The sequence below is a fragment of the Agelaius phoeniceus genome, chromosome 1, assembly GCF_051311805.1.
Source record: "Agelaius phoeniceus isolate bAgePho1 chromosome 1, bAgePho1.hap1, whole genome shotgun sequence".
NCBI lineage: Eukaryota > Metazoa > Chordata > Aves > Passeriformes > Icteridae > Agelaius > Agelaius phoeniceus.
The window spans coordinates 42,564,551-42,590,137 of record NC_135265.1 but is presented as its reverse complement, the minus strand read 5'-3'; the positions used below and the strand labels follow the sequence as shown (position 1 = coordinate 42,590,137).

The 25,587-nt window shown below is 38.0% G+C and overlaps 1 protein-coding gene across 1 annotated transcript; it reads left to right on the top strand.

Moving 5' to 3' along the window:
• The first annotated feature begins 14 nt into the window (after nt 1-14).
• Nucleotides 15-25,587, top strand: DYNC1LI1 (dynein cytoplasmic 1 light intermediate chain 1). Its single transcript, XM_054642154.2, has 13 exons — nt 15-181; nt 467-540; nt 11,191-11,307; nt 12,827-13,057; nt 16,154-16,323; nt 17,518-17,611; nt 19,267-19,402; nt 19,782-19,893; nt 21,282-21,341; nt 21,468-21,512; nt 22,043-22,163; nt 22,332-22,490; nt 24,638-25,587. Exons 1-13 carry the CDS (start codon nt 15-17, stop codon nt 24,748-24,750), a joined length of 1,599 nt encoding a protein of 532 aa, XP_054498129.2. The 3' UTR covers nt 24,751-25,587.

Below are 25,587 nucleotides of genomic sequence, written 5' to 3'. Positions count from 1 at the left end.
AGGCAGCAGCGAAGATGGCGGCGGCGGTGGGGAGAGCTGGCTCCTTCGGCTCCTCTTCTTCTTCCGGGCTCGGCTCGGCTGCCAGCTTTTCCTCTTCTTCCTCCGCCGCTTCTACGGCCACGGCCAACAACAACAACGCGGAGCTGCGGGCGGGCGATGAGGACGATGGGCAGAACCTCTGGTGAGTGCCCGCCCCGCCCCGCGGACCCGGGCGCGCTGGCCGCCGCCCTCGGGGCGCCTCGGTGCCCTGCGGGGGGCGAGGGGAAGGGGGCTGGATAATCCCACCGCTCAGCGCCTCTCAGTCACTGAGCTCGGGCGGGGGGGGCACCTCCCCTTGGCAGTGGCAGCTCCTGCCCTGCCCCCCGCCCCTCATGCCGTAGCCCCCCCCATCCCCGGGAGATGGCGAGGGTGGGGACCGGGAGGAAGCGGGAGACCCTTCCTAAGCGCTGTCGCCTTTCCCTGCCAGGTCCTGCATCCTCAGCGAGGTGTCCACGCGCTCCCGCTCCAAGCTGCCTTCGGGGAAGAACGTTCTCCTGCTGGGTGAGGAAAGCATCCTGATCCCTGTGCCTTCCCCTCCGCACACTGACTGAGGAAAGCATCCCGATCCTGCCCCCATCCCCGCCGCACACAGGCTGGCTCCTGAGCCCTCTCCTGGGTGCCTGGAGCTTCCCTTGTTCAGCGCCCCAAGGGGAGGGGGGAGTGATGGGTGGCAAGGCGCTGTCTTAACCCTCCTGCTTTCTCCCTTGCGTGGCTTTGCTTCATTTTGCAGATTGTCCACAGATGCTTTAGATACGCCCCTCATCGTAGGTACCTCGCCATAATACCCTACAGTCCTTCCCCCACCCTGGCTCCATAGGCGGGGATGGCTTGGACGGGGAGCTGTTATTGTCTCTCCTCGGGGGGCGTGCGGCTCCCGAGCCCTCCCTCCCGGGGCCGGCGGTGCCGCTTGCCGGCGCTTGCGGTGTGTCATGCGGACACAAAAACCGCTTCCGTGGCCCGAGCGGCATCAATGACGGTGCTGCCTGCGGGCCGGAGGGCGGGGAGGGCCCGGGGAGGGCCGGGCGGGCTCTGCCCTGCCCACTCGCACCCAGCGCTGCCGCCCCGGCATCTCCACCCAGGGCCTTAGTCCAGCCTGGCCCTCGGCAAGGTGACAGGTACGGAAGGGGACTTTGATAGGGTGGTAATGAGACACCCAGCTGCAATTCATGAAGGAAAATGATACGTCAAAATTAAAAGCTTCGTGGAAGAGAGAGAGAAATGGATGCTCTCAAGTGCATGTGTATGAATAGCTATTAGTACTATTATTAGTGCGGTGTGATTTTTGTTATTTTGTTTTGGTTTTTTTTTTTCCTCCTGAAAGACTATTAAATACTATTACCAGTAGACAACATAATGAGTCCAGGTGTATGGATTTATAACTAGCTCCTTCTTCCACTCCTTTTGCCAACCTCCCTGTCCCCAGAAAAAAATGTGTTAATATTTGGAAACAGGGTTAAAACTCAGTAAAGATATTCTTGCAGACTGTACACACTATGATTCTGCATAGTCTTGTGGCTTACACTCTCTTGAGGTTCTTTGAGTTAGGCTTTTTTTTTTTTCCCTCTGTAATCCTAAAGCAATCACTGTGATCCTTTTCTTCCTGTTTTGATAAGCTGAGTGGTTACTTAAAACTGAGAAGGAGAAAGAGAAGACCGTGCAAGGATGATAGTATGGTCTTCTGAAGCTCTTACAAGACTTACTACCCTTTAATTTGTTGCTTTGTATGTTATGTAATTAAGTAGGATGTTGAGATTGGAAGTTGCAGTGATATCAAACAAAATAAATAGTTTATAACGATTGATAGATTTTATGTGACACTTTGAACTTAAATTGGATGATTGTCCTTGCTGAAGTTGGGAGATTCTTCTTCAAGCTGTGATCCTTGTCAAGAAGATTACACTGTTTGTTTTTCCCCTCTCTTCATAGTCAGGTAATCCTTAGTGCTCAGTAACTGGAGACTTCTTCCTTCAGAGCTAGAAAGGATATCATAGATTGTTTCCAATGCTCCTTTAGTTTGTGCTATACAACCTGTTGTGTATAAATCTTCTTTCTTACCATTTATGTAGAGCTCATAGAATGGCTTAATGTAATTAATACCTTTTTTCCTTTATTTGACTAATGTATTTTTTTGGAAGATGTACAGATTCATAGAAGAAATTCTAATTCTTGCTTAGAAATTGTGTTTTCTAGGAAGGCCTTGATCCAAGAGGGGTTTAAAAACCCCCAAATTTGGCATGTATTTAGGAAAAAGAATACCAGATCTGAGGACTGGCCAGAGAAGAACATGGCCATGTTTTTCATGAGAATACCTGATCTTTGTTGTTCACTTGCAAGTCATGATGCTTCTCCTGAAGCACACCACATCACAGGAAAAGGAGAGGTCTTATGTATTCTGTATTGGACAGATTCAGTAGGTGAAGTTCTGTCTATTTGAATTCTTGAACTGTGTTTACAGTTTCTCTGTTACCAAACATTTCCTCTGTGTTCAAGCTTTGTTCCTTTAGATAGTTTTGTACTAACTTTTGTTACTAATACAGAGCACTTCCTGGCATGATTATTTTCAGTTTCTTTATACTTTCAGTACTTTTGAGGAAAAGGTGTAAAGCTGACCAGCATCTTGATGGTTTTCAGTCAATTTGTGGCAGGTGAATATTTACTGTATAAACAGTCATATTGGTCAAAACTTGCCAGATGAAGATTATTTATAGTAACAAATGAGTGTTAATTTTCAATACAAACTGCATTAAAAAAAAAAAACTTAAACCTCCAACATCTCATGGCCCCACCCTGACAAACCAACTGGAAAAACCCACCACGTAGTGTTCTTTTGTTTGCTAGGACAGGTTTTCTAATTTGCCTACAGCATTTTTATTTTTCAAACAGTGCATATAGTTGTATGCCTAGTTGTTCTGGGAACCTGTCTGTGTCTGGCATGCTAATTCTGCTATTTCAGTATTTATTTTTAGCTGTGTTAACATCTCATTTTTAAGAACCTGGAAAGCAGTTGGAGTTATCTAACTAAAAGAGACTGGAATGCCAAATGTTAATCTCTAGATACGGCACATAGTTTTGTGAAGGTTAACAAATAATGCTGGTAATCATTTGCTCAAAATCAGCCCAAAATTAGTTGACTACAGTTTTACTTCTCCAAAGTTGTTTCACTTGCAGACATTTTTTCAATAACTATTTTTCTTTAAAGTTTAAACTCTGATTGGCACAACATGTGGCATGAAAGCTTCTCATCTTTCTGAGCTTGTATGAACAAATAATAAAAGTGCAAGCTTTTCTAAACTTTATTGTAAGTCCATTATGCTCTGATTCCTAGGTAGTTTTATCATAGTGGCCATAGCTACCTTGTTTAGCAAACTATACCAGCAGAAAATGTAAAATGTCCATGCTTTCTTAAGGAAATTGAGTGCTCTCATTGACACTTCTAGCTACTTTTTGCAGATAGCTGAAGTAGTGTTTTTGTTGCACTTGCTTCATTTTTTCTTTTTTTTTCTTCTCATGAACTGTCTTTTGCTCACTTGTGTAATAAAGGTAGTTGTTCACAGGAGATGTTTTTTGTGATGAGAAAACTGATGCTTATAGCTGGGAGGTCTCCTGTTCATTCCCTTTCTGATACATCAGTGAGTGGAGTAGAGGGGAGCAGCTGACAACTCACCATTGCAGATTGAATGGAATCCATAGTGCTGTAGAATGTGTGAAGGCTTGGATTCAGAGACCTGAACTAATAATGTACCCAATGAACTGCTGCATGCATTCAAGCAGCAATGTTCAAAGTCATTCCAGGATGCACAGGACACAGGCTTCCAGCTGGAAAGTGAATTGGATGGTTGTTTTCTATCTGGCTTTGTGTTTCATGCATTCCACTGTCTCTGAAGCACAATATATTCTCTGCCTGAAATTTTAACAATGTCAAGCCATCCAGTGACACTCGTATGCCTGATTCTCTGTGTCTGTATTGCACAATGCTTCTACTGAATCACTAGTGGGCTTGGGTTTTTTATGCATTTTACTTGACTTGATGATCAAAGCTTTGAGTTTAATAGGCAGTGAGAGTTCAACTGCCTCATGTCCACATTTTCTCTTTACCCCAGACATCTCACTTCCCAGGGCTAGGCCTGTTTGTTTGAATCTTGGAGCTCTGCTCCTGTCCAGTGGCTGTAAGGATGCTTGGAAAGAAGCACAATCCACAGCTAATTTACGGGTACACTTTTCTGTGTGTACACGTACCATTTTCTGAAATAACAGCCATTCCCAATATATCTTCCAGAGCAGGTTTAGCTTGCTGCTTTCTTCTAGTGGACCTGTGGAATATGAAGAACTCAAAAATTAAGTTTTAATACAGCAAATTTTGGTGAGGGTATAAAATCTGCTTACCTCAATTTGTACTCAACACTATAAAAATTAGGTTTTCTTTTACTTTTTCCTTTTCAAAAAGCTGACCGCTTCATTGTTTGCATTTAAAAATTGAAACTGATAAAATACTGCTTGTTCATACTGTCCATGTTATTAATTTCAAGTATTTTTCTTCAAATATATTTCAAATATTCCCTAGTGCTGCAGAAGTTAACTCGGAGGGTTTCTTTTTGTCCTCTTCTTGCACCTTCTAATTCACCTTCTGCAGGCAATGAAAGCCTTGCAAATGTAGTCAAATTGTGTTTAGGTCAGCAGAGTTATGCTTCTAAAGTGTCAATTGTTTTGATGGGGCAATGACCTAGATAAAATTCTAATTGCTTGTTTTGTAGCTACATTTTTTTCGAATTAAGTAGTACTTCTTTGTTATGCCCTTCCTGCTATAATACCCTTTCAAAAATCCAGAATTACAAGGATGTTGTGTAGTAGAAGTCACTTAGAACAGCATGGAAGGTTTTGAAATTCTTGAATTGCATTTATTTTAGTTTGTCTCCTTGGTGTCAAAGGTGCTGCTGGTTACTGGATCTATCTCAGAAATAGCTCCAAAGGTGAAGAACAGTGAAAGGAACTGTGCTTCTGTGTTCTCCAGGCAGGTTAATGGCAGGAGTACCAATAAAGGTGTCCCGTGGATAGTAACATGGGATTATTCTATTTTGGTAGTGAACCTGGATAAAATGCACTAGACAACTTCCTGCTATGTTAAAGGAGAAGGACTGAGTTAGGAATGGATGCTGTTCATAATCACTGTAGAATTCTCTGCAATATTTGCCTTTCTCTGGCTGTGGGTCTCTCCAAGCACAGGTAGCACCATTACTGCTGTACCTGTTTTCACAGTCAGCTCATGTATTCTTGTGGTGCAGGACATGGCAAAAGACTTGCTGGAAGAGTTATCTGCAATCTGCTTTCTATCATGTTGAAAGGCTGAAGTGCAATTAAGGTGCTCCTCAGAAAAGTGATTTAATTTTTCAGTGTCACAGATATACCAAGTGAATCATATGTGAGGGGAAAGACTTATCTGGCAGAGTAAAATAAAGTTGGAGAAGGAGACAATTTTTATTCAATGAGCAAATGAAAATTTAGTGACAAGTTATTTGTAAACTTGTTATGGCCTACTTATTGTGAACTTCCATGTTGGTTTGAGAGATTGTATGCGCTCATCAGCATAATGAATTTTGTTCTTTAATTCTCTGAAAGCAAACTAAATTTGGCTTACTCTGATTATTTTGGTCTTGTTCTGTAAAAGACTTTCTTCAATTAGTACAGAATGTGTAAACAAGCTTCTTTCACTAATATGCAGCTGTAGAAAAGGCAGTTATTGGCTTGTGACAAGTATTTTATCTTGAAAATAGCTATAGTGACATGTGCTTGGTTCTAGTAGGAAGAAGATCATTATGTCTCTACACCACTGTGTTGGGATTCAGGCGTTCCACATGGTATGGAACAGAGATTGCTCTGGGATTCTGGGAAGGCATCTTAGCCCCATTCAATAACTCATGTTTAGACTTGATGGCTTTATTCTATCATACCTAAGCAAGATAGATTTTTTCCAATTAATAAAAATACTCAATATTTTATGCTACAGATATTGAATGTTCTGAATTTTCCTACCCAGAAGCTGTCTTTTGCATTGTAAAAAGTATAGAGCTGATTCACAAAAGTATGCTTGGGGGTGTGGGGTGTGCAGAAGATGTTAATTGGGACCATTACTTCAGGTTTTGTTTGGCGTTGTTTGAACATGATTTTTTTAGAGATGAGTCGTAGAATTCCCATATCAAGCTGAATTTTAATTGATGGATTTAAAATGCAAACAAAAAAATTCCTTCAAGGAACCACTAGGATTATAGACTACAAACAAGTAAGGTATCCAGGGTTTTTCAAAGAGCTATTAAAAAAAAATCACAGTCCTGGACTGAAGAGGGGCATGCTACCAATACTGATGACATAAAAGAAGTATTCACTTCTTGCTTCTTTGCCTTGACATATTTTAAACACACTGGACACTTTACAATGGAGAAACAATTTAAACAGACAGTCAAAGCTCATGTCTGTCCTGCAGATAACACGTTGATTGCTCTTCCATGTACAGATTTCTTTAAGAAATGTCTTGTTGTAGGACCAGTGAAATTCTACTTCGGTTTTCATTTGCTAAACTGCAAGAAGTGTGGAAGTAGCATGAGTAGTAAATATTTTGAATTTGAAAATGTTAATTGAAAGTTTGAAGAAGTTCTCTAATGGAGAGCCTAAGTCCTCTCTAATGTAATAGCTTATGGCTGAACAGTTGGTGTAGCAGGACATAGATAAATGCCTGTTTGCCTGCACTTGCAGAAGGAGACTCACTCACCTCATTGCCCACCCTTCCTGTCTGGGGGGACCATTCTGCCAAATTCTGTATTGTGGCAGAACATTTAGTGATACTTGACTTTCTGCTCAGCAAACTTGATTTTTGCCTGGAGTAGTGAGAAGGGAAGAGGAGGCTGGGAAGGATTTCTGTTGTTACAGTTTCCTATATGTTTGGGGGCAGCAGCAAGAAGGATGTTTTCAAAATCTGTTTTGTGAACAGAGTAGCACCTTGGACAGAGGAGCTTTCACAACCCCAAACTGGAGTTTATCAGAGGAATGAAGTAGTGGCAGTGTGTGGATAAAAATGCGACAGCGTTTGTTTAGTTGAGTATAAGACTTTCCATTTTGTTAACAAGACAGTGAAATACTGTGTGTAAGCAGATTGGTTTGGCTTTGTTTCAGCTGCTTCCTAGCCTGACTTCTGTGCAAAATTAAATCTGTTGTTTTTCTTTTACTTGTATTCAGCTTTGCATAGCACCGCTTGCTAGAAACATCACTTCTGTTTCTTCACTGTCGTATTAATGTGTGAGTGCAGTTTGGTATAATGGAGAATTTTTGTTATTTAGTATTTACTCTGCAAAAGGAGGCCTTTTTATGTTATTTGCAAAAGAAGGATGCAAAATCTACCTGATTTTTATTCTACCTTGAAATGCTATATCAAAAATACTATGTCAGAAATGTTTTGCTCTGTGAGCTTATGTATGGAAGTCAGTTGTTAATTTAATTATCCCACAGTTAAAAATAAAGAAGCTACAGGATTTTCCAAAATTCTGAAATGAAGTGGAGGATGATGGTAATTATTCTTGAAGGTGCATAAAGCTCTGTTTTCTCTATTGCTCCAGTAGCACTTGAAAAAAAATTGTTTCATAATATTAATAGGCAGTGATGTTTGCACCTAGGGAATATGAAATTTTCCTTTTGTCTGATACTAAGCAGCATTACTTTTTCATGTACTGTAGAGGTATCACAAAAAAAAAGGTAAATGTGTTAAATGTGTTAAGATTTGTAATTTGAAAAGCCATATGTGAGTATATATGTATTGTGATTGACACTTTTTCTGAACATACATACTCTTATATATGTCCCAGGTAGCAGTTAATGGTAGCTGTATTGGTATGTTGTGCATTATCAATCAAACCTCCAACAGCTAATAGACTTTAATTTCCTCACATATATTACCCTTTTCTCTGAGAGGGAGAGAAGATTCTGTACATAGGAAAGGCACTACAATAAAATGTTTGAGTTTCGAGAAGTCTAAAAGTTGGCACTTAGAATTAATTTGTTCTCAAGATTTCTAAAAACTACCTAGGAGTTTTAGATAAACACTGGTTTAAGATTTTCTGGTTTTTATTGTTGCTGAAGAGTAGCTACAAAGCAAAAATCTGCTGCTCTTTCCCACCATAACTCAGTGTATTCAAAGTGTGCTGACTTTTTAAGTGGTTTTTATTGCAGACTAGGTTGGGAAAAAATAATAACAAGGATACAAATACATTTGCAGTTGTTATGATTTCAAAAGGTATATGCAACATACTGCACATAGGAAGCAGAAGTAGATGAAACCTCAGATCTTTGCATGTTGGGTTCCACTAAAGTGGGGTTGGACTAGCTGACCTTTGGAGGTCCCTTCCAACCCAAAGTATTCTGTTAGGAATCTGTGTTCTCTTGGCCCAGACAGTTCTCTTTGCCTCACCTTTATGATCAATTGTTTGGGCAAAAAGGAGGAAGTCCTTGTGTCATAAGTGATGGTCCTGTTTTTACTTCCTCACAGCTTTTTAAATAATACTGACTCTAATTTGGCTTAAATGTGTCAAGAACTTTGGATCTCCTATGAGGGATGGCACATTTGACTAGGCAGCTAGTTTGTACCTTTGCAAGTGGGTCATCCTGTTTGTAAACTAGTTGGTTTATGTATTAATAACTTCAGACTTCACTGACGCATCTTCCAGCTTTCCCTCATGAAAGATGAGTGCTGCTCTCTTCATGCAGTAACTTGTACAGCACTGTTATGTGTGTCAGTGATCCACCTGCCTGGTCTTGATGCTTTGGAATGTGTGTGAGTATTTGCTAAGGACAAGAGAATAGACAGGCTTCCTCATGAAACAGATTAAATTCAAGTTGTTCTTGGAAGGAACTGATGGAAGGCTAAAATAACTGCTGTGTGTGCATATGTGTCCAGAGGTACTAATTTTACATCAAATCAATTTGTCTTGTGCTGTACTAAATTTCTTTCAGTGCAGAGGGGAAAATAAAATTCCAGTTCTTACTTTGCCATAAGGTATTAATTTAACAGTATTCAACTCCAATTTATTTTAGGCATTTGGAAATACGGGGTTGGAGAGGAAATTACATAACACAGAGCCATGACAAGTAAGGGGCTCGTGGGAAGTATATTTCAAGTTTGCCTATATTGCTTAGCTTGAGCACTTTCTAACAATAGTTGTCTAGATATTAGCATCTGTATAAGTATGGTTTAGTTCAGACTGTTTAAGTGTATCTTTTATCAGATGCAGAACCTTTTACAACTGCAGGAGTTTCTTAGACATGTTGCAGCTACTTTAAGAACTGGTAGATGCACACAGGAGATAGTAAAGTTTCCCAAATTCAAGCAAGTTGAAATCTTTATTGTCACCTGTGTGAATCAAACTGTATGCAAAAGAACTTAGCTGGAAGTGATCTGTTCTGAGAAACTCAGAAAGCTCTTAAGTGCCACCCCTCATTAAAATGAATAACAAATTTTGATTTGTCTTACCTATTGAGCCTTCTGCTGGCACGCATTAATTGAAGCTACCAATTCAGAAAGGTGAAATAGCTCAATGAATCATAAGACATTGTTGGCAAAGTTAAAGCAGCTTCATAACTTGTCAGAGTAGCAGTGAATAAAGTCTTCTCAGTTATTCATGCATGACAATTTCAAGAAGCTTGGGTAAGTACAGAGGTGAGGGCAGAGGAGGAATTGTAATTCATCTATGGTGATGAAGCTTAAACTCTTCACTTTTTCATCAGAATTATTTAAAAGATATTTTTACAAGAGGAAAAGCTTGATGTATGACTAGAAAGTAGCATTGCTTTTCAATGGTTATTTAAAACTAGCTGTAATTTTTTGCTCAGGTACATCTTGATTTAATACAGGAACTCACAAATGAACCCTCAAATTGTGGAAAAGTTAAAGGGATACTACTTCATTTTTCATTTAACTTGTCTATACTTAACTAGACTTCAGACTTCAGTTCTGATCTTATTTCTCTCTCTCTCTCTCTCTCTCTCTCACTCTCTTTCTCAAAATATATTTCATTTAAAATATGTTCATTCCATTGAGTGACATCTATAAGAGCATAGTCAGTTCTCTTTAAAGGGAAAATGTCATTATGTTTAGCAGTGAAAGTTACTGCCCTTGAACTTTTGTCTTTGTTTTGTGATTAAAAGCCATGTGTTTAGACTCTCCCTCTATAGGAGAGACTTGGGAAAAAATGTTCTGTTTGACACAAAATTTATAACGTGCTTCTTAGGGACCTGGGATTACCATTCATTTTATAAGCTGTGAGTGAGTTTCAAGAATTTAGTAATGTCTGTTACATACTCATCATTCTGCAAATAAGAGAAAAAACCAAACTGGCAAACCCCTACTTTGTGTCCAAATTCAGCTTGATTACTCTTTTGAACTGCAAAAAATGCACATGACGTTTTCCAACTCTGAGACCTATGACTACAAATGAAGTTTTTCAAGAAGGGTCTCTGGCAGTAGTTGTGGTGTTTACATTGTGCATATGCTGTAAGGTTCAGTGGTTATCCAAGCTCCCTTTGGAGGGGAAAGGAGTGAATGAATCTGGATTGCAGGCTTGTCTCTGTGTATCCGAACATACACACATGTATTGTAAGGCAGTGGGCTTACTATTTGTCACTTCTTTTTAAGGTGTCTTGAGACCTGTAACAGAGAAAATATTAAAAGAAACCAATTCATAAAAGCTGAGGTAACAGATTTGCCTTATTCAGTGTGCTGTTTGAAATGAGAGAGTTCTGAACTGTTAAGAGGAGTTTACTGTCAATTAAACTCTACTTTAGAAAAACTTTATTACTAATTTGGTTGTAGTTGAAAGACTGAAATTGTTTGAGGTGTTTAATTGCTCCTTAGCATATCCTTTTAAAGATGGATATAAGAGCCTATTTCAGGTAGCATAGTTGGTGGTATAAATGCATTTATCAATAAGTAGAATAGTATTTGAAACTGAAACATGCACTTAGAACAGATGGATGATTTGGGCAAAACCTGCTGTGTTTCAAAACTCCAATGAGCTCAGTCACCCTGTTAGGATATGGTTTTCTTCTTGCCCGAGGTGGTTTTTAATGTGTAACTGTGATTAAAAACTGAGTGATATCTTACTTCTGTCTCTCCAGGTGAAGATGGAGCAGGTAAAACTAGCTTAATAGGAAAAATACAAGGAATAGAGGAGTACAAAAAAGGAAGAGGAATGGAGTATTTGTATTTAAATGTGCATGATGAAGACCGAGATGGTGAGTCTGTACTTGTGACAATATCTTAAACCAGTTTGAAAGCAATGGTTCAGTAGTATGATATTTGAAATGACAATGGGATGTTTTTGTGTCTTTATAGTATGCAGGAATCCAGTTTATGCCAGAAGTTATTTGTATCATAAGGAATTTTGTCTGTGTAATTTCTTCGGTAGATACCAGGAACGACCACTTAAGTGGTAGAGGAGGAGAGGAACCTGTCAAAAGCAAAAGCTAAAAAGAAAAGACCAGGGAAGCAGACTTAGCTGCGGCATTTTGAATAGATGTGTGTTCCTCAGGCCTAAAGGAGGAGGTGCCCAGGCTTCTATCTTTCATTTCAATTGCTGTGACAAGCAGTTATCCTGAACCTACAGAGAAACCTTTGTCTTGCTGGTACACAATTTGCAAGACTACTGTCATCGACTGATGGGTAGGAAATTGTGCACAATGCAAAAGGAGATTTAAAAAACAAACAAGAAAACCCAAAAACTTGAGTGAAGGTATGGTTAGAAAGGAAAAAGTATGTTTAAGATCCTGTTTAATATCCCAGTACCTGGAGTTATAGGATGTGAGTAAGGATATACTGGAAGATTGGAGAAAAATGGGAACTCTTGTGTATACTATTAAAAAAAATCACAAACATGTAGAAGGAGAACTAGAAGAAGTTGGCCCTTTTTTTTTTTTTCTGAAATCACCTGCTTTACTGACATTCATGTCTGGGTATTGGTCTCAAAGATGGCTTGGAACCAGATTTAAGAAGGTTGGGAGTTTGCTTTAAATGTCTTCCGCAGAACTTCTGTAACAGGTAATAAAAATTTACCTGAAAGGAAATGTAATTACATGAAGCCAACTAATTTTGAATCAACATCTCTTCTTTTACTGCACGAGTGTTTGTGAATTTGTAGTTTGTGGTATTTTTGGGGGGAAAAACAGTGGGATGGTCTATCCGTATCGTGATTGTCCTTTTGCAAATTGGAAGAGTAAACTGTCTATTAAGTCAAACTCAATCATTAAAAGCTTACAGTTCTTCAGATTTTTTGAGTGGCTGAGGTATATTCTATACTCTAAGAGTTAGCCAAGCATGTCAGATGGAGTTTTGAAGGGGAGATGGCAAACCTGAGAGCTAAGCAGGCCAACACCTGCAAGAAGATGACTGAGTTCACCCACTTTTTCTCTTCGAAGTTGCATGTTGAAGAAAACATTTTTCTACTCAAAAATGGTGAACAACTATTTTGAAAATGTTGAATGCTTTCTCTGGATCAGATTTATCAGATCATTATCCTTTCAGATAATGTATTTAAGATCTTCAGTTATCAGCCATTAAATATCAGGGTTTGAAAGGCAAGGAGCTTGTCTCCCCACAAGCTGCAGATTGCTGTGTCATTATGTGTGTTCAGTGGACTGATAAAACATCATCTGCTTTCTTCTTGTATTTTACATGTCCAAAGAACATTCAATAGCCATTATGGAGTGATGTGTTTCAAGTAAATCTCATGAAATGTTTTTCCTTTTTTTTTTGTAGACCAAACAAGATGTAATGTATGGATTTTGGATGGTGACCTGTATCACAAAGGTCTTCTTAAATTTGCAATGGAAGCAAGCTCTCTAAAGGACACTCTAGTTATGTTGGTAGTAGACATGTCTAGACCTTGGACTGCACTGGATTCTTTACAAAAATGGGCAAGTGTTGTAAGAGAACATATTGACAAGTTAAAAATTCCTCCTGAAGAAATGAAAGAAATGGAGCAAAAATGTGAGTATTCTGCAAATACATGGGAATCCATTTAAATATGCTTAATGCTTTCTGCACCATTTAATCTCTCCATTGCAGTCCTTTTCATTCTTTGGAAGTGTTATTTAAATTTAGAACTTACCAAGCAAGTCTAGATTCAGATAAGTCTCAAGTAGCTATGTGAACAATACTAGTACTTCTTTCTAACAAATTAACAATGTAGGGGGAAAAAATTCAGAATGAATACAGCTGAAATTAGAGTCTTGCTTTTTATGTATTTTTCTAGGTAAGATGCACCAAGCAAAAAAAAAAAAATCCTAAGCATTCATTTTTTCATTTATTTGTTTAAAGGCAGATCACTGCATCAGCTTCTTAACTGTTTCTGTAGTTAGCCAGTTAGAGAATCTGGGACTGCTAGATGTTCTATGCCTACCAAAAGTGTAAATTTGAGAGGATTCATGGCAGCATGGCCATGTCTGGGCCCTTTTCACTTGAAGAGTTTTATTGTAATTATTATCAATGTTAGCAGAGCTATGTGTTTGTTGCTCTGTCAGTGTCTTGTCTTTTTAGTTTTAAACATACAGAACACAAAGATCTTGAAGGGTTTCTTAAACTGGCTGACTGAACTCACATTATAGCTCCATATTACTTTTGAGCAACCCTGGTAGTAGAATTTGAGTCTTTCCCATTCATGTCTCAGTGAATTACTACAAGGAAGAGATTTGAGAAAGCTGTTGAGATCAAATAGCATGATTAATCTTTCTTTTTAAGTCTGAAGTTGCACTCTAACTGGTACATTTTTAAGCAAGGAGTGCTTATGCTAATTTAGAAATGCAGGTTGTAGCTGTGCTGTGATGAAGTGGAATGTAAGGTGACAGTTGTAGATACTCTGGAACGAGGTATGGGGAATATTAGTTCTGTTTGTCCCTTAAGAGAGAGATTCTTCTGAGGGAAATATCATCCTTGAGAATTGTATCTTCCATCTGCTTTTGGATGTTAGTGCATGTGTATTAAACATTCCCTCAAACACTTTCAGGATAGGATTTTGCTGGATTAAAGTATGGATACAGTATCTATGTTATCAAAGGTGTATAGCTGTTAGTTTTACTTCTTTACAGACTGAACAGAATAGAGAAACTCTACAAAATCCAGAAAATGTAAGCAATGAAATGAGTCAAGAAAAAAAATGCTGCTCCATTTAGTTTTGTCTGTTTTGGTTTTCTGTCATCTGGTCTAATTCTTGCAGATATAAGTAATCTGAACATTGGGTATAACAGAGGCCCTGGACACAATCCAGATGTGACTGGAAGCTGGTTTTTGTTTTGATCCTGTTGTGAAGTGACTTCATGCATTGCTAGGCGGGCAGGAGCTTGACACTGCCAAAAGGAGGGAGGGAACATTGCTTGCCTGGCTTTTGGCTATGGGTTCCCACTAGATTCCTGTGTCAAGCTCAGTGCTCCTGAGAACTGATTTAACTTGCTACTAGGACTGAAATCTGCTGAGGGTCTGTGTGTGTCTTCATTTCTAGCAGCTTAACTCCACTCACTCAAAGACAGACCCTGTGAGGGCTAGAACTGATACAGAAAGACATTTGTGGATACATAGCAGCCGTGTGTGAAGGGTTGAAATAGTTTTTCCTCTTCACTGAATTAATCTGTGTTTAATGAAATTGTGTTTCTAAGGAAGACCTGAGGTAGTATTCCACAGTTTTGGAGCTGTGATATACTAAATTAATCCTCCTTTTTACTGCTTTCCCTACTTACATAAAGATTAGTGTGAACTAATTGGGAACTTTAGGGTCCCATGGAGGATTTATGCAATTATCCCAGGACAGGATATATATACATACAGGAAAGATACTGTAGAGTGACTGGCATGTTGTGGTGAGAACTCTGGGTTTCAGATACATTCAGTTAATCTAAGAAGCTCTTTGGAGCAGACTTGAATCAGCAGCATTCCCTAAATTAGGGTTGACAGTTTGAGATGATAACCTGTGCATGTGCTTTTTGTTATTGTGAACTCCAAGATCCACAGAAAAATGGAATAATCTTCGCCTAATATAATTTTTCCTCTAGGGCGTTGAAATAAGTTTTACTCTGTCAATTGCACAGATGTTTTCTAGGAATCAACTCAGAGGGCTTCAGTCAGTTTAGTGACAGTAGCAGTGGATTAACAGAGAAGTGAGGATGTTCTGCTGTAGTTCACTGGCCCTGTGCACAATGCAGCTGAGCTGCCTTGCTGCCTGGCTTCTTGTGCTGAATCAGGATGTGCTACTGGTGGAATAGTAGGCAGTGCTGTGGTTTGGTTTGGTAGAGCCTTGTTTCTGCTGTGTGGAACAGGACATGTGATGTGAAAAATGCAGACATTTTATGCCTGACATGGCATCCCTGACTGTAGGAATAGTAAGTGACTGTGTAATTTGAGGCTTGGGCGTGTGCAGCAGAACATGACAAGGATTTGCAACAAGAATTAGGACAAAGGAAAGTTACACTCTAATTTACCCTGCTTGCTACATTTTAAAGTAATAGCTGATCATTTTAAAGCATACCAACTGTTTAATATGCTATTAAGTAATTATAAGGCTAGTTAAAACTAGTGTTTATGTATTCTATTATTTTTTGTTTATACTACTATTGAGTCACTGTAGAGAGAGTAAAGTGTGGAAAAAGGGTCTGTAGGTAAAACCTGGTATACAGTAAGCGGTTTGTGTGAGGCTTAATTCTGTTTTTTTCTGACAAACTGTTCCATTAACATTGCCATAAGAATGGAAGGAAACTTATGTCCTTTAGGAAGCAGATCAAACAGTAATCCTTAGTAGCAACTGCTTAGTGGTTTCACAATGATAAAAAAATATGCTTTCATGTTGTCCTTATGGGCAGTTTTATCTGATCATGTTCTTCTGGCTGCTGATCCAGCAGATCTCAGACTTGCTAGTTCTCCCTTGTGCTGCACAGAGCCAGCAGTTAGCCAGGATTAGGTGCATGCTCCGTTTTTTCAACACCAAGATGCAGAAGTACAGTGCTAGAGAATCAACTGTGCTAGAGATCAATGGCAGTGGAAATCATTGTTGAAATAATAAAGCAGCTGATGTTTTAATGTAACTTTTTTTACTTTCAGTGGTAAGAGACTTCCAGGAGTATATAGAACCAGGCGAGGATTTTCCAGCTTCTCCACAGAGAAGAAATACTTCATTACAGGAAGACAAAGATGACAGTGTGATTTTACCCCTGGGTGCAGATACACTAACATGTAACTTAGGCATTCCAGTAGTAGTAGTTTGTACAAAGGTTTGTTTCATGTTTCAGGTTTTTGCATATTTTATTGAAGTAATTCTGTCAATTGTGGATTGGGGTGGGAAGCACACAGTTATTAAGTTATTCTGAATACCTCACTTAAGAACTCCTTAAAAGTGTTTAATACTGAAGTCTGGTTATCTTCTGGAACCCATTATTTAATGTTATTTTGGAATTAGCTTTTCCTTTAGTTCTACCAGTTTTTAAGGAATTGAGAAATACCTCAGACCTGGTTTTGCTCACAGAAATGAGGTAGTCAATAAGCAACTAGAGTTGCCCTTGATTTCCACAGTCCTCCATATTCTGAAAATAGTGGGTTTTCTTAATATTTCTGATATTTTTCTGAAGATAAATTTCTTTGAGAATTGTAGTTAGTGAAGCACTGCACTTTTAACTTTTCTCAGTTCTTAGGGTGTTTATGTGATCTGTTTTGGTTTCTGTTAGATATGTAACCATATTAAAGAAAACAATGGTGTGGTTCTCCTGTGGCTATTTTTATGTCGTTTTGTTGGTTTTTTCCCCCCAGCTCCTCAGTTCTCATTGGCATTAAGCATACTGCTTCTGCAGCCTCTGCTGGCCCCCAGGGAAGGCATAAACCTTTTGATGCATATGCTGTTCCCTCTCTGGAAGGCTAACCCTCTCATTTGAACACCATTTTTTTTTTCTCACCTGCTAGTTTCCTTCTATTTTTTTTCCACCCACCCCCACACCTTTTTACTTTTTCTGCTTCCATATTCTTTGCTTTTGCCTCCCTTTGCAAAGAGCTAGTTAGTAACCAGATTAAAAACACTGTCTTAATGCCACAGTGTGTAAAAAACATTGGGTAAAAAACTGTGATATCATTTAGTGGTAAGTTTTGAAAGATGTTTTGAAATTTTTTTTTTTGAAAGTGGTAAGTTTTAGAGATTGTGAGTGGGGACTGCATTGGAGTGGGAAGGAAGAGTGAATGAAAAGTTCCAGTCACTTGAACTCTCAAGTTATGCTGACTCCATATACATCCACTTATATATTATCAAAACCAAAAAGGTTCAATTGTGCTTCTAAACCATCTTAGCAGGTTTTTGTTTTCCTCTCCACTACCCCATCCCACTCTATCTCCCTTTCCCCTTGTGAACTGGATGTGTAGCAGCACTGCTATTTTAGCAGATGACTGGAAGCAGTATATTAATTTTGTGTTTATTTTGACAGTGTGATGCCATCAGTGTTCTGGAAAAAGAGCATGACTACAGAGATGAACACTTTGACTTCATTCAGTCACATATCAGACGGTTTTGCTTACAATGTATCCTTTAACACATCACAAAGATGATATAATTACTCAAGTCAATGTTTATATTAATTATAACAAGTTTAAAAGAATATTTGTGTCTGTACCAAAGTAGGATGCAACTCTTTTACTGTAGCTTGCAGTCTGCTTCAGCTACCCCTATGGGCAACATTGAATTAAATTTTTTGGTTTTCTTGTATTTTTTTTACAGAGCTACTAGAGTTTCTAGTATGAATTTCCCTTACCATGAATTTCCTTATTGCCTCCATTTTCATATTTAGAAAATCAGTTCTCAGAACAGCACATCTTAGCTGACAAGCTCTCTAAAATAACAACAAGATAATTCATTTAAGTATGATCTTGCTCCAGATGCACATAAGGCATATTATTAATTTTGTCCCAAATATGCAGTCTCCTCCATGTTCAGTAATTCTACAGGATGAGGTTAGGATGGAGGGAAAGAAGTGTGAATTGCTGTAGGCAGAGTCCACTGACTTTCCTTGTTTTGGTACAGAGACAATGCACAGAAATTGGTGCTGTGCTATTATTATATTTAAACTTAATTTTTTTAGAAGAAGGGTAAAAAATACTGTCTGGTGTTGTTTAGTCAGATAGACATATTGAAATCTAGATTTTAGATGCCACTAACATGCCTACATTGTGTCATCATTTGTGCTGTGGTGAAGGGAAGTTTAAATTATATTGGAGGGACAGCAGGTGATGAATGGAAAAATTAGTTCAAGAGCCAGAGCTTTCAGTTGAAATGGCACTTTCTTCAAAGGGCTTCCAAGACCTAATTTTTCAAGATAGAATTATGTAGTAACTCTTGTGTGTGGCAGAAGAATATAAAATAGTAGTGATTAGCCTCCATGATTGCATATGCCGTGTACAACTGGAAATTCCATTCTAAATTTCACAGACTAGGAATCAGACCCCATTATATAAGTTTCTTCTAGGATTTGAATTGCAGGCATGTAGAAATAAATTAGGCAATTTGGTATTTTTACAATCCCAAAGAAAAAATTTCTCTTTTATTAATCCTGTGCATATAATGTGTTAATTTGATAGCAAACTGTGCTAGAATACTAAGCACTCTCTTGGTCTCTTAGTAACTGATACATAGTAAACTCATTTGCCTTCATTTCCTTTAAAAGCAGATCACTGTATAATGTAAGAGTTTGTTCCCCTAATTAAAAAAACCCAGATGGGAAAGTGGAAGATCTTTGGCATTTTTGAAGCTGCTAGTGTTAGTGCTGCAGTGATTGCAGGGTGGGATAATGCGAACATATAAGGATGTGGCATGAGAATTTTTGTTCACTAAAAGCAAAAGACTGTTTTAAAGGCATTGTATTGAAACCATTGGTACTGGGGGGCTTTGAAAGCAAGAAGAGCCTTTATTTTACTTGAAAATCAGTTCAAGTAAAGTTCAGTTTTACTGAAAACCAGTTGAGCTGGCCTAAAACAAATGCAGAAAAAAGAAAGATTGATTTAAATTACTTAATAGCTTATTTCAGAATGAAATGTTGGAAGTTACTTGACCTGTTTTGCTTTGATTTTGTATTCCCTTTCAAAATTCTACAAAGTAGCTGACTCTCTTTTGATAGTTTAAAGGTTACTTAATTTTCTTTTACTAGCCACTGAACTGAGTTTTCTTTAACATGTTTATTCAGATGGGGCAGCACTTATTTACACTTCAGTAAAAGAAAACAAAAACATTGATTTAGTGTATAAATATATAGTCCAGAAGTTGTACGGATTTCCTTTCAATGTTCCAGCTGTTGTTGTGGAAAAAGATGCAGTATTTATGTAAGTTACCTGCACTATTATGTGTGTGTGTTTACAAAATGTACCTGTGCGACACTTTAAAAAGCATAAACCAAAAAAAGGCTCTAAATGCTGCTTTAGAGTTCCATGTAACAGTCTCATGAGTTGGAATTTGATGAGGGCCAGTGGATGAAGATTACAAACACTCACTGCTCCAAAGGGAAATGTTAAGCCCAGAGATTTTCCTCTTCTGTTATGTTGAACTAGTCTGTACTTGTTCATACTGATCAATAACCAGCTTGCATAGGAGAATGGGCACTGTCACAGCTTTGCTGGCTCTCAGTCATGTGCAGTTCAGGAGTGCATGCAAAAATAGCCTGAAGTAGCAATAGAATTTTAAGCCAAATAATCCTTTCTCTAGTCCTGCAGGTTGGGATAATGACAAGAAGATAGGAATATTGCATGAGAACTTCCAGACACTAAAAGCAGATGACAATTTTGAAGATATCATAACAAAACCACCAGTCAGAAAGGTACACTGAAATGTCTTTGCATTTAACTGCTTTGCTATTTATTTGCCTGCAGTTTTTTTCTCTTTCATTGAGACTACGCTTCCATTTTCTCAAAACTGTCATGTACCATGGGGTGGTGTTCTTATTTTGTTCTTAAAGTTGCTCTTTAGTTAACAAAAAAGATCATTATGTGTTTTTGTTCTTTATAGCTCTTCTTCAGCTTACACCTTTTTTCCTTCCACTGTTACATTATTCAAGACTACAAATACACTTGTTTTGCTTTTAAGGCGTATTTGGTATTGAAAAGCCTAAACATGATTTACTGGTTTCTCAGTTGTTTTTTTTTAAGAATATTTCATTTTGCTCAGAGTTGTTTATAACTTCATAATACTTTCTGTTTCTTTTGAGTATTTAAAATAAGAAAGCTTGAGACAGTGTAAAATCAAAAATAAACATGTGCAAATAGCTTCTGCATATATTCAGTGTATTTTCCATTGTACTATCTAACAAAAGGCCTTGATAGAATGACCTGTAAACATATGTGAGGTTGTTGAACAAAATTCCTGCAGCAGTGGACTCCCATGCACTCAGAGGTTCTTGAAGGCAAATATTTCTATAGCTTTTTTCTAACAAAGCTAAGATTTAGTGACTGATCTTATTTTCAAGTGGGAATTATTTTAATGGAGAAAACTAATACTATGTCCTTTCTGAAATCTTTAGGGAAAATATCAAGACATTTTAAATAGGAGTCCAAGGAAAATATAACTGACAATATTTCCTTTGCACAGTTATAAACTTCAGGCCTGGATTATAAACTTTGATACTGATATTTACCATGCTTGCTTGGGCAAAATTTTTGGTGAGCTTATTTGGAAGGGGAGTGCTTGCAATTTGATGCATAGAACTGGGATCTGAGATGTCTGTGTCCAGTGCCTGCACCAATGTGATGCAACACAGGTGAAGAGTCATGTGTGCCATAGTTACCTATAAAGTAATACTGAGGTGAGGCCTCAGTAAATTACCAGAGACACGGGCATGATGCAGAATGTGTGCATCCATGAATGTTTCTTACTGATCCTGAGACCTCTGAATGAGCCTTGTAACCATGTACTTAATTCCTTTTTACTGAACAATTAAATGAGCTTTTTAGTAGGTCTTTCCACAAATGTATCTACAGCTTTATGCCTAACAGGTCAAAGGAGTTAATGATAATTCTATTTCACTTCTAATTAACTTGACCTAAATCATGAGGCAGCAGTCTTAAATATGAAAAACGTGATATGCAGCAATCATAGTATTTTAGACATGTACTTCATTATTGAATGTTTTGGTCATATTCACTAGCAGATAAAAAAAACCCTTTCTTTCTTTCTTTTAGTCAAATTTATGGTCTTGTTTTTGTATTGCAGTTTGTTCATGAAAAAGAAATTGTAGCTGAGGATGACCAAGTGTTTCTTATGAAGCAGCAGGTAATTTTCGGTCTATAAAACAAGCAACAAGAGTTTAATCTAACAACATTCCCAGTATAAATTTGGGGTTGCATTCTTAGTCACTGTAATATCTAACACTCCATGTGTATGTTTGTGTTTTTGCAGTCACAGTTGGCTAAACAACCACCTACTGCTGCAGGAAGGCCAGTGGTTAGTAACAAAAATTTTAAATATCATCACATGAAAAACATTAACTTTTGTATATTTAGAGCGTTGCTTTTATCTGCACTGTCAAATATTGTTTGATCTAACTGTTTTTAACTACATAGTATTTAAAGACTCTGTCAAATAGTGCTCTCAAATTATGACACTCCATGGTGAGTCACAACAACTAGTATTGACAGCAATGGCTAAAGGTCCTGGCTTTCCTTTTCGTATGTTAGAATGCATTTATGGCCAGAGGCACCTGGATTTTCAGGTTTCTCATGGAGATAAAATTAAAATCTTCTCTTGTGCTTTAGTTACACCAAAATTAATAGTTTTAACAATGTTCTACAAGTGTGAAAAATCTCATACGCAATCAGCAAAATGTAATCCTATCTCGTTTCAATTGCATGAGATACTACATTTAAAATACAAAAGCTTAGGAGGTGTGAGAAATAACAAAAGGCTTCATTTAATCTATTCTTACACTTCAGGTTTGTTGTTCTGTTGTTTTGATTTATTTTGTTTTTTAATAGGATGCCTCACCAAGAGTTCCTGGTGGATCTCCTAGGACACCAAATAGATCTGTAACATCGAATGTTGCCAGTGTTACACCTATCCCCACTGGGTCAAAAAAGATTGATCCCAATATGAAAGGTACCTTTTCTTGTGAGGGCACACATGCAGCTGGAGAAGCAAAATAATTGCTTTGCCCGCTTGCTTTAATGTGCTTATTTAGATTTATTAACACACTAAATAAGTATTTACTTAGAAAATCTGTGTTGGTTTTGTGTTGTGGTTTTTCTTTCCTTCTTCCCCTTGTAGCTGGAGCTACATCTGAAGGAGTCCTGGCTAACTTCTTCAATAGTCTCCTGAGCAAGAAAACTGGTTCTCCTGGTGGCCCTGGTGGTGTTGGTGGCAGTCCAGGGGGAGGTGGCACTGGAGGGGCTGGCAGCAACTTACCACCATCAGCAAAAAAGTCAGGTATGATTAATGACATTAAAGATCGACTCAATCTAAATTGAGTGATGGATGTTCCTGTTAGTATAGTTTATCAAAAGTATGAATACTACTATATTTAACTGAATGTTATATATATATATATATATATGCTTTTATATTCTATATGGCTTTTTGCTTTTGTTTTCACAGCACTTTAGTATTGCCTTTTTGTGGCTTTCAGAGGATCAAAGAAAAAATCTTCATGTAGTTGTTTAAGCATGAATCGTGTCTACATGAGTTCCTCGTTTTTTCCCTTTGTTTCCACCATTCCAATGAAATGGCTTATGCCATAAGCCTCTTCTAGTCTTAATTAAATAGGTTAGAGCTGTATTTCAAGCTGATTCTTTTTGACAATACTGTCAGTATTAAAATAGCTTTAAATTTTCTTTCACTAGAGTTCTAGCTCTGATGTGATAAGCAATTTGAGTTTGGTGGCAGCCTGTAAAAATACTGATGTGTTTTCTTTTGACAGTTGTTTATATATGAGGCAATTAATAATTACTATTGATCTAGAAGAGTTTAATAGTGACTGTGCTAAAGCTAGATGCAGGACTATACTGGAATTTCTTGCTATTCCAATTTAAAATGTTTCTGTATTACTTAAGATCATGTGTACACAGACACCTTCCTCCCTACTTCCCCAGAGGTCAATAATGCTGCTCTTAGGGGAGAATGCTGGTCTTTCATTGGTGCTTCATACTTCCCACTAACATTTTGTGTAGATTAACCCTGAATTTTTTTGCCTGTGCACACTTCCCTTCTCTAAGTGCAAAACTCAGTGGGCTAAGCAAAGTTTGAGTGCTTCCTAATGTGCTGTAGGCAAAGTCAGCAGTGCCAGTTTGAACAGCATATGGAGATTGTTCAAACAAATGCAGCTGACGCAATATGAGGCACAGAGAGCACCCACTGAAAAATCCTGTGGGGAGTGGCTGGCAGCAGGTTTGGATGATGCCAAGCAAACAGAGGCAGCACTCCAGAAAAGTGTTCTGTCTGGGCTGTGGCAGAAACTTTTAAGGACAAAATTTAATTATTAAGGAGCAAAACAGTTCTCAGATGTTTCCTGCTATGCAACAAATGAAGGGTTAGGGTTACAGCCAGTTTAACTTCAGAAAGGACTATGTTTTCAAGGAACTACCATAAATACAAACAAATATGGCTTAAATGTGGCCTCTTCACCTTCTTCAGTGTTTGCTGTCTGTATTTAGTGATATCTGTGTCACTCACTCTTCAAATCTGTAAACTGTCTGTTAAGACAGTAGTTTGGGATTTGAGAATTACTTTTTCCTCAGCAGCTTTGGGAAATTTCTTCTGCTTAGTAGTTGGAACGTTAGCTGCGTTGATTCTAATGCAGTATTATCTTTTGTTAAATGATTTGAAGGGCAGCAAAGTACATCTGGCCAAAATTACCTTTATGCATAGTTCCCATTAATTTGCATCTTCAGAAAGGATGCTGGGACACTTCTGACACATGTGCAGCAGTAGCACATTCTTTTACAGATGCTGTGCACACTTGTCATATTGTTGGAGTCCTAATCCTGCACTGCCTTTTCCCATGTTGGCTCCTCCATTTTTGCTATAGGACATAGTGGGATAGAAACCTGGACTGAGGAGTAGGAATTAAAAGGGTGGGGGGAAATGGTGTGTTTTGAGCTGAAATTAGGTTAGAGTCTGGCTGCACAAATGTTTGTGCCAGTTCAATTTAGAGAGGACATAAGTGGGTGAGGAGAGAAAGGGATTTGCCATCTGCAGGTCTGTGTGCACCCATGAGGAGTGGTGTCAGGTTTATGCTGACTAAGTACACAAAACTGGCTTTGCTGCGTTTGGTGAAACCACTGATTTTTACATTCAGCATTATTTCAAATACAAATTATACAGACAATTGTGTAGAAGCAGTCATAACTGCTAGTCTTAACAATCTTCTTTATTTTATATTTTAACTCTTCAGAAATATGAAAAGATATGACTTTCTCTCTACTGTTTCCTTTCTGTTTCTTTCGGGTTTTGGCCTTATGCCTTAGTTGTGCATCTAAAGCATGCAGTAACAATTACTAGGATTTGTCTGATTTGAGAATTGAAGATACCATAGGCTTTTCATAAATATGACTGAATCATACACATTTATTTTGTAGGTCAGAAGCCAGTTTTAACAGATGTTCAGGCAGAATTGGACAGAATTTCACGAAAACCTGAAATGGTCTCTCCTACATCATCTACATCTCCCACAGAAGGTGAAGCGTCTTGAAGACACCAAATAAAACCAATTGTTCAGTTTTCTGGGATAATTCAAACTTGCCTCTGCCTCTTCCTTCAGTGACTGGAACTAAAGAACTGAAATATCTTTCAGAACACAAACCATTGATGTCTGTCTTTCTTTTATATGTGTTGCCCAACTTTACAAAAGGGAGCTGTACAGATGGAAAACGATATCACATTGTGTAGAAGCACTGCTCACAGTGCAAAACCAGGAAATTAATTTTTTTTCTGGGTTTTGTTGAAAAGTCAGTGTAATTCTGTAAAATTGCAAGTATGTCCACTTAAGCGATAGGGATTGCTTAGAGCAAGAAAACTGATACACACCACAGGCACTTAATTTATATTGATTTCCCAGTCTGTTAGGTAAGTTTAATACTATCTTAAATAGATTTAACCTCTACATGAGAGAACTACTGCTAGTTTTTGAAAGAGAAAAATAATTGCACAAAAATAATAGCAACAAACTCCAGTTATACTTAAACACTTAATTGGGAATACAGTTAAAAAAATCTGTTTCATATACACTGAAGTTTACACTGCTTTCAAAAACCCATGCAAAAATTCATTCCAGGTATAAGACTAAATTAGTGTCCGGGTTTTTTTTTTTTGTTTATTCCTCTTTGGTTAATTGCAGACACTGAATAAAAGATGTATAAAGAAAAAGCAGAGGTTAAATGTACAGAATATCAGTATCCAGATTTGTCTATATATATATGGCTCAGCCTTAATGTCCCCCACTATGTTTCCCACACTACTTATGGTTTAAAATTGGTCATCAAAACTGTAATCAGTTAATAAAGTATTCTCTGCATTCAAATTTAAATAA